Here is a 9,946-nt window from a genome sequence, read left to right as displayed (position 1 = left end):
CCCCCCTTTATTTATTTTCTTTGAAGAGACTCGAATTCCCGAGCGGGTCCGGGTGACGGGAATCACCGCTACTGTTCATGAGATCAATGTGAAATGTCTTGTTCCCATCGTGCACTGATCATGAGTATTGTGTAAAGGATCTACTTGAGTGTGCAAGCAAGGGGAGCCGCCACATGCTGCTATATGAATTCTTCTAGAACAAACCCAACGAACTGCAAACCTGCGGGGGGGAAAGAGAAAAAAAAAAACCCTTCTTTCTTCTGTCATTGTTGCTTTTCCAGTGGTATTGCGCATGCAAACAGGAGCATTTTGTGTCTTCGGGAAAAAAAAAAAAAAGGAAAAAACGCATAAAAAAATAATAATCAAAAGAAAAACCTTAATGAGAGATGGCTGTAAAATTACACCCATGCACAAAGACCCGCCACCACCCCGACACCGCAGTCTCGAGCCGGTATTCCCGTATCAGGCCTGGGGACTGAGACCTTCTTTTTGGGTTTTATCGGTTTTTTTTTTCTCCGTGTGCTCAGTTCTAGTTTAGTTCTGGTCCATCGGGCGTTAAACTGGTGAACGAGAGGGAGAAATAACGTGCCATTTATTTTTATTTTTGATTTTTCACTTGAAGCTCTTCATGGCTGTACATTGGACCCTGCTAATGATACATGTGTACGTACGTTTTTTTAGTGCAATCTCTTCTGTAGATCTTTGTTGACCAAATTGGTGGGTATTGTTACTTATTAATTTATATTTGTCTCATTTTGTATGTATGTGTATAGTGTGTTTGTAAGTATGTGTGGTTTATAACCCGACCGACTGTGTCATGGGGCTCAGTGTGCCTGTAATTTAATCCCCTCCCCTTATTTTTATTTATTTTTGTACTGTGCTGATTAAATAAAAATGCACTGACCATCCATTACACGGCAGCGCCTCGTGGCCGAGTCTTTTCTGCGCTCCCGGCCCTCGGACGCGGGGAATGGGATTTGTGTTGACGACAGAGGTTTTAACGCAGCCGCCGCTCTTTAATCGCGTTACCGGAGCCGAGGTCACCCCGTGGTGCGAGAGCGGCAGCAGCCGGAGGGGGGAAGTCGGGATATTGGGATAATTGGGATAATTGGGATATTGGGACACCGATCCCTCTGGGCATCATCGCCCCCGAGCCCCCGCGCTGGCAGGAACGGGCAGCGCCATGGTGGATGCAACTAATTGCTTTCTTTTATTATTTATTACAGTGAATTATGTAAACAAAACCCAGGTCCATTATAGTAGGTTTTTTTTTTTTCTGCTCTTTTACACATAAAATATCAGCGATTTATAAAAAAAAAAACCAAACCAAAACAAAAGGTTCATTGCATTATTGCCCCCGGCTGAGAATCGAAGTTTCAATTTAGAAATAGTTAATTTATGGGAAAACCAAGAATATATATATTTTATATATTTATATTTATATATATATATATATAAAACCAGAGCAGGAACAGATTATATATAAGACACATCTCATCACATACAATATTGCCATCTCATGCTAGGAGAAATTTCCCAAGCCTGCAATTGGTTGCCGTCCATCCCAATTCCATCCGAACATTCTTTTGGGGGCACAAGGGTACAAAAGTGCTGATCCCACCCCCCACCTGCCCGGGGTTAGTGCGGGGGACGTTTGCACCGAGCCAGGGCAAGCGAGAAGTGCAAATCCAAAGGCACAGCAAGGCCGGGAGCTTCCCTGCGGAGCGGCCCCGGCAGGGCGGGGGTGTCCCGAGGCTTTGGCGTTGGTGCCGCTCCTCCCGAGGAGCCGCCGTGGGGTGAAAGGAGCCGCTGGAGGGTCCGGGGTGGTCCCGGGGTGGTCCCGGGGTGGTTCTGGGGTGTTGTGTGAGCGTGGCGGGGTCGGGGCTCCCGGGGTCACCTCCCGGCCCGGTGCTGGTGATGCCCTGGGGCTGGAAGAGCTCCTGGTCCGGCACAGGACCCTCGGGATATCCCAGAGCTGCACACCGAGCAGGGCACGGGGGGCTGGGATGGGATGCTGGGATGCTGCCGGGGCTGGTCCAAGGCCAGGGACAATGGGAATGGGAGAGCTCCGGTGTGGGGCCTCCCCGTGCATGGGCTTGTCTCAGTTCATGCAGAGCCAGAGCTGCTCCACATCGGTCCCTCCCCAGTCTCGGGGGTGACAGTGGGACACCAAGGCTGCAGCCACCTGTCCCCGTGCCCCCTGTCCATGGCACAGCTACAGGAAACCTTTTGTAGTGAGGAGCCTCTTCCAGGCTTTCTAATTCCCAAAATGCTCCATCAAACAAGTGCCCCCCATTTGCCAGCCGGGCTGGGACCCCGAGGTGGGGTCACCACAGAGCTCCCCCATCTCCAGGCTGGGAATCCTGACCTGACCAGCAGTGCCAGGACAATCCCAATGTACAATCCCAACAGCCTGGGCTGCGCAGGAACCACGGCACGGTGGGAACAAACCACTGGGGAGATCCACATCCCTCCTCCAGACAGAGCTCAGGGTTAGCTGGGCTGGGCAGGACGAGCCCAGCACCCCAACAGCCACAGCCCATTGTGGGAAAAGCCAGGAAAACTCTTTGGAGGGAGGAGCCTGGGCACTGGCAGCTGGGGCTGTGCCAGGTTAATGTTGGATAGTGCAAAGCTTGGCCCCCCAAAGCTCCCCCTGTTCCTGGTTTTGCCCCTGCCGTGGGTCCTTTAACCCTCCCTGACCCCAGCGCTGGCACAGCCACGAAGCCACGTGGATCATCTAAAAATTCAGCAAGGCCACACGGTCCCAATGGGAACCCACCGGCTTTAGGCCCTTGGAGGGGGTAATTAAGGCAGAAAGCAATGCAGGATTAACAAAACCTGCACTGGGGAGTCCCCTCTCCAGCCAAGGTGCCTCGATGGGTTAATGAATTCCCGAGGGAAAGCAGCAGGTCTGGAGGTGTCTCCATGTTCCTTCGCAGCCCCCGTGTGCCTGGAGAGGCTGCAGGAGTGTGGAGTGTCTCTGGTGGGGGAAGCCAGCCCTCCCTGCCCAGCCTGGCTCTGCTTCCGTGCGGGTTTGGCCCGACAGAACCTGATCCCTGAGCCGGGTATCTTTGGTTCCTCCGGAGGAGGCTGCATCGTATTGCAAAAACTGACACGTGGGAAAGGGACATGGAAAGGAAAATTGGAGAGGGGGTGAGGAATCAATGTGGGGAAGGGAAGAAGGGGTGGAAGTACCTATAAACTCTTTTTTCCGGACTAATTCCAAAGGAAGCACTTTCCTGATATTCCAGCCTGGTTTGTAAGATGGAGAACAAGTCACTGGCTATTTTAAGCCTTCATTCCATGTGAATTTGGCTTTTCTAAACCCCTGCAATTTGGGTTTTCCAAACCTTGAACTTCAGAGGCTGCTTTAGGCACCTGGCAAATCGCCGCTGAGCATCTCCCGATGGATCCCGGCGGGTCCCAGGCGGGGAGGGCGAGCCCAGCCCCGCTCCGGGGGGAGGGGTCGTTAATTGCCCGGCACGCAGAGCACGAAGCCGGAGCGGTGCTTGGTGAAATCCGGTTGGGATTGGTTGATCTTGGTCTCCACGGACACGGTGCATTTCCTGCCGTGCAGGCTGCACTGCACAGGGTTGGTGACAGTGACGTGCAGAGAGCGCTTCTCCCTGCCAGGGCAAGGGACACGAGTCAGGAGGAGAGGGATGGGATCAATGGGACCAATGGGATCAATGGGATCAATGGGATCAATGGGATGGGATAGGATGGGATCAATGGGATCAGTGGGATCAATGGGATGGGATCAATGGGATTGATGGGATGGGATCAATGGGATGGGATGGGATCAGTGGGATCAATGGGATCACTAGGAGCAATGGGATGGGATGGGATGGGATGGGATGGGATGGGATGGGATCAATGGGATGGGATGGGATGGGATCAATGGGATCAATGGGATGGAATAGGATGGGATGGGATCAATGGGATGGGATGGGATAGGATCAGTGGGATCAATGGGATCAATGGGATAGGATGGGATGGGATCAGTGGGATCAATGGGATGGGATCAGTGGGATCAATGGGATCAATGGGATGAATGGGATGGCCACAGCTGGGAGAGGCGTGCTTGGGTCAGGCACATCCTGCAGCCATCCCGATCAATGGGATCAATGGGATGAATGGGATGGCCACAGCTGGGAGAGGCGTGCTTGGGTCAGGCACATCCTGCAGCCATCCCAAAACTCTATGTTAAGCCAGGCCTGAGCTCTGAGCCCAGCTTTGGGCTCCTGCTTGTGAAGCCTCTCACTCTGGGATTGGGGTTGGTGCTGGTGGGAGGACTCAGCTCCATGGGCAGAGCACAGGCCAGGTCAAAGGGTCCAGAGGCTGCTGCCAGCCCAGCCACTGCCCACAGTGACCCCTCCCAGCTCTGTGCCTGCAGCAGTGACAGGGACACCCCTGGGCTGAGCTCAGAGACTGAAATACAGCCTGCAACAGTGAAAGGAACCACACATGGGGCTCCCAATTCCCTCTCATATGGACAGATCAAGATGGCTCAGACAAAACTCTGTCCCTTTTGAACCCCCAACCCAGTTTTGCACTAAAAATGATTCCCATGAGTGAATCAGGACTTTCTGCCCCCATCAGCTTGTCCGTGGCTGTTGGGGTCACTGCCAGTGGGGACATGAGGACAGCAGGGCAAGAATGACCCCTTTGCCATAAAGGCCCCTGCTCTAAATCCCAAATAATGATCCTTTTGCCATAAGCAGAGAAATCATAAATCATGGAATCATTCAGGCTGGAAAAACCCTCTGGGGTCATCAAGTCCAAGTGCTCCCCCAGCACTGCCAAGGCCACCACTGACCAGTGTCCCCAAGTGCCACATCCACGTGGCTTTAAAATCCCTCTGCCACTGCTGGGCAGCTGTTCCCAGGCAGAGAGTGAAGAACACAGAACTGCCACTGTCACTGATGGCCTGGCTGCTCCAGGGGCTGGGATGGAGCTGAGGCCAAGGCGATGCCCACGATCCCTTGGGACCAGCCAAGAGCTCCCAGAACTCCCCCAAGAGAGGGGATCTGCAGGAAAAACCTGCAGCAGATCCATCCCCAAGAGCCACCACCAAAGGGAAGAGTTATCCAGGGACTTGGCCTTTGGGAATTCTCTCCTGTGACCTCACCCACACTTTAAATTCCCCTATTTCCAGCATTTTCAGTATAATTTGAGTGGTTTAGAATTGTTGACATTGACTCTGTTGCCTCTCTGGATGCTCCAATGTGCTGGGATCCCATTCCCTGTGTTTGGCTCCCAGACCCCAGGTCCTGCCTTGTCTGAGCCATTTCAGCATTTCCACTGCCACAGCCCAAGTCCTTTGTGCAGTTTTTACTCCATTTCCATTAACAGACTGGTTCAGGTTGTGTCACATCCCTTAAGCTGCATTTTATGCAGTTCCCAAATAATTCAGATTTCCACCATTTCCATAACAATGCTTGGTTGGTTGGAGGGGGCTGGCAGGGCCCAGCACACAAAGCCCTCGTGTTGTCACAGGTATTTAATGTTATTTACTCGTGTCTGGGTGAGCTGAGGCTGCAATCCCAGCTTAGGTTGCTATTTTTGCCGTGTCTTAGCAGAATGATCTGCACACACAGAGGAGCCTTGTGGAGATCCCTGCCCCTTGGGAAGAGCTTCAGCATCAAGTGTCCCTAACAGGGATAAGTGTGAAGGACTTTCCCCTCCCCTCCCCCAGCAAGTTCTAGGTGACCAGGCAGAGGACCTGGGGAGAGGAACATCAATAACCTGAATTTTGACCCCAAGCAGGACCCAGGCCTGGGAATCCAAAGGTCCTGGATGCCCTGTGGCTGTGGGACCTGCAGGGAGCTGGATCACTCTGGGTCTCAGCTCCTGCTGGGATGAGGAGAATAGAATCAACTGAAGACAGGTTTGAGTGAAGCTAACGCTGTCCTGGGATGGAGGAATGCTCTGATCTTTGCCATGTGTGACAATTCCATTAAATTAAGGCTTCCCTCCCCCTCTGTCACTTCCCAGATCCCACCTTGCCAAAGCTCCTTCACTCATCACGTGTTGCTTTTCTTCATGTGAGGGCTCAGCCTCAAAGCCTTTTACTGGGGGAGCTCCTGGCTGGAGCAATCCAGAGGGATCTGTGAGTGCCCAGGGATGTCAAACCCTGCTGGGCACCCCATGGCACCACCCCTGCCACCAGCCCCAGCTGGACCTGCTGGGACCTCGGGACTCTTGGCTGCTGCTCTGGTGCTTGGTCTGAGGCCAGAGAGGGAGAGAGGGGAGGAAATTCCCGTTTGGTTCCAGCAGAGCAGCCTCGCTCCTGGAGCAGCAGTGGCAGAGGGGTGGCAGCTGCTGCCTGCCCTGGGGTCCCCATGTTTGCTCATGGGCCCCAAGAGAGGGAACAGCTGCTGCAGCAGCTGGGAAAGCGGACTGAGACCTTCCCAATCTCACTGCTACAAACGGCTTGGGGAGCTGCTTCCCTGAGCTCCTGCTGAATTTAGATCCTAAAGGAAGGGGCTGAGATGGACCAGAACAATCCTGGAAGAGAACAAAGTCTCTCACAGACAAGGGTAACACACAACAGAAATACCCTTTGGAGATCAGTGATGCTCAGCAGGACCCTGATGGCAGCAAAGGCAGAGACAAGACCCACTTCAAATCAAACTTGAGATGAAAAAGGAGTTTTCATGGCTTTAACCTGTCCCACCACCTTTTGGGGACTTTGGACAAGGGATGGAGGGCCAGGACACAGGGAATTGATTCCCAGTGGCAGAGGGCAGGGCTGGGTGGGATATTGGGCAGGGATTGTTCCCTGGCAGGGTGGGCAGGCCCTGGCACAGGGTGCCCAGAGCAGCTGGGGCTGCCCCTGGATCCCTGGCAGTGCCCAAGGCCAGGCTGGACATTGGGGCTGGAGCAGCCTGGGACAGTGGGAGGTGTCCCTGCCATGGCTGGGGTGGAAATGGGTGGGATTTAAGTTCCCTTCCCACCTAAATCAGTCTGGGATTCCTGTAGGTACCAGGCACTGCTGTGGCTGAGTCCAGGCCTGGCTGATGGCAGCTCTGGCTCTTCACCAAGCCCTGGTGTAACCAAACCCTCACAGAAGTCAAGTCCATCAGGACAAAGTGACAGATGCTGCTGCTGGGCTCCTCCTGGAAAGAATCCCACTTGTTATTAACAGTGATTCCATCAGGAGTGACAGCAGGATGTGAGCACTGCCAGGGGAGGAACCCCAGCCCCAGCACCCCGGAGTGAGGCTGCTGGCAAAACAGAACAGGCAAAAGAGATTCTGTGGGGAAGCTGGGATTCTACCCCAGCACTGCTCCCATCCAGGGAGCCACATGGGAATGTCTGTATGTGATGAACCATAGAGTAATTTCTGTTTATAATAAACACCAAAATGTTGGTGCTTTCTGCAAACTCAGGTCTTCATCCAATACAGGGAATATTTCTGGGTGGAAACAGCCTCTCCTGCCAGCTGAGCAGCTCCAGCCACAGCTGCTGATCCCAAGCTGGGGCTGCTCTTTGCCTTTTCCTGGCTCACTGAACCCTGCAGGACTGGGACACTTCTCCATCTACCCCAGCCCATCCCAGCACTCAGAGGGCCTTCCCCAGCTCCTCCTGCTCTCCTGGCCCACAGGAGGAGTTAAAGGCTCTGGTGTGAGCAGGGTCTGGGTGTAGGAGACACATCCCACAGCCAGGGCAGCCCCTGAGACACCACAAGAGCTGAGCAGGCACTGGGGGAACGCTGGCAAAAGGGAAACCAGCAGAGAAAGGAGGACTCTGAGTGGAAGCAGATCACTGGCCCATGAAATACGAGTTTTGACTGAGCATTTAATCCAGGACCTCGGGGGAAACACAAGGCAAGTGGCGCAGAAATGGCCACAGACATCTGTCAGAGCTGCACACAGCACAGAAACATCCACGGCACCAACACGTGGTGGGAAGGAAATGGGAAAGGGAAGGAGTGCAGAAAGATCAGAGGGAGTTTTGGTGAGGACAAGTGGTGTAAGGCTGAAAAGTTAAATAAATTTATTTTTAAACAGATGTGAATACAGGAGATGCCAGGTTGGATGGAGCTTGGAACAACCTGGGACAGTGGGAAGCGTCCCTGTCCATGGCAGGGGTGGAACTGGGCTTTAAGGTCCCTTCCAGTCCAATCTATTCCATAATTCAATGCTTAAGAACAAGCCCAGATGTCCTGGAATGCCATAGAAGGAGCTGTTATGGGCATGAAAACACAGCAAAGACTCATTGATGAGATATTCCCCACTGTGCTGTGAGCTCCATCTGGGAGCACAACGGGATGGGGAGCTGGGAACATCCCAGGGACAGCAGCACCAGCCAGGGGTGGGGAGCTGGGAACATCCCAGGGACAGCAGCACCAGCCAGGGGTGGGGAACTGGGAACATCCCAGGGACAACAGCACCAGCCAGGGATGGGGAGCTGGGAACATCCCAGGGACAACAGCACCAGCCAGGGATGGGGAGCTCCAGAGCTGCAGCCCCATCCCTGACAGGGCTCCAATGTCACAGGGCTTTGTGCAGCTTTCCCAGGATCAGTAAATGAGGTTCTGTCCCATGGATGCAGCAAATGCCATCACAGAGTGGGAAATGAACTCTTTTCAGAAGCAGAATTTGGGTAGAGATGGCAAAGCCAGCACAGTAATTGCCTTATTTTCATGACAACAAACCAGAGGGATTTCAACCAAGTGTGCAACCAAGTGTGAAATGAGGGCTCAGCAGCAATGAACCCACTGGGATGGATTCCAGAGGGGATTGCTTTAAACCATCAAACCTTTCCAGAGTTTAGACCAAGGCCTCTTTCTGGAAAGGCAGGAGCACTGTGGGCTGCCTGGTTGGCTTCCAGCTCAGGATATTCTGTGATTTTGTGGCTCAAAGATCTCCTGCAGCTGCACACAAGATGTGAGGATCGTGAGGGGCAGGATGGAGAATACCCCATAATGGTAACACCTTATGTAAGTCAGTGCTGCAGCCTCATCTGGATCCTGGCTGCAGTCTTTGAGAGGGCTCAGCCATAAAAAAAACATTAAAAAGGCTCCCAGATGAAGGGAGGCTGCAGAAAAGAGCCTAAAAAAGCAGCAGCTATATTCTGCATGGAGAAAATACACAGGAAGTGGGGAGAGAGAAACTCAAGAGGTCTAAAAAAAAGACAGTTTTCAAGGCTCTGCTTCCTAACAGGAGCCAAGGAGACAATCAGGGATGCTGAAAATTTCAAGGAGGGTTAAATCAGCTTTCAATGCTTTGTGTGGTGTCACTGCTGGGGAGGACTCCAGGCTGTGGTGGCAGAGAAGTGACATCATGGAGTCATAAAATCATGGAATGCTTTGGGTTGGAAGGAACCTTCAAGACCATCAAGTTTCAACCACATCCAGTGGGACCCCTGCCACGGGCAGGGGCACCTTCCACTACCCCAGGTGGCTCCAAACCCCATCCAACCTGGCCTTGGACACTTCCAGGGATGGGGCAGCCATGGAATATCCAGTGCCAGGGCCTCCCCACCCTCACAGGGAGGAGTTTTCTGAGCAGGGTCTAGAAAACACCGGGTACAAGATGGGTAAAATAAACAAGGACATATCTGAGTTACAACAAATGTCATTTGGGGACAGATAAGTGTTCTCTCAGGAGGGTTTAGGGCCCAGGTTGGGTGTCTGGCAGGGCAGGGATCAGGGTATATCTCGCCTGAGCAGTTGTGTGTTTCTGCAGCTTGCAGGACAATGATACTGAGAGTAAAGAGCTCACATGAAAACTTACAGACCTCACTGAGAAAATTATCCCTACAACAGCTTCAGTGGAGAAAAATAGGAATAGCTGCATTCTCAAGAGGTACAGGAGCAAAACCTGCCCTGAAACCTTGTGTGCCTTTTGTGTCCCCCTGCACCACACAGTGTGTGGGAGCTGCTCCCAGAAGGAATGACACTCTCCATGGGAAGGACTGACACTCTCCATGGGAAGGA

General features: G+C 53.0%; 1 protein-coding gene across 1 annotated transcript in view; it reads right to left on the bottom strand.

Annotated features, from left to right (window-relative positions):
- Window positions 1–328: 328 nt before the first annotated feature.
- MYO1D (myosin ID) overlaps window positions 329–9,946 on the bottom strand; it is a 155,826-nt gene continuing 146,208 nt past the window's right edge. The window contains exon 22 of the mRNA XM_015651322.3: window positions 329–3,626. Coding sequence (XP_015506808.1) covers window positions 3,470–3,626 — 157 coding nt within the window. The 3' untranslated portion in view covers window positions 329–3,469. The remainder of the gene's footprint in view (window positions 3,627–9,946) is intronic.

This window comes from Parus major, chromosome 27, assembly GCF_001522545.3.
Source record: "Parus major isolate Abel chromosome 27, Parus_major1.1, whole genome shotgun sequence".
Lineage (NCBI taxonomy): Eukaryota > Metazoa > Chordata > Aves > Passeriformes > Paridae > Parus > Parus major.
This window is presented reverse-complemented; position numbering and strand designations above follow the sequence as displayed.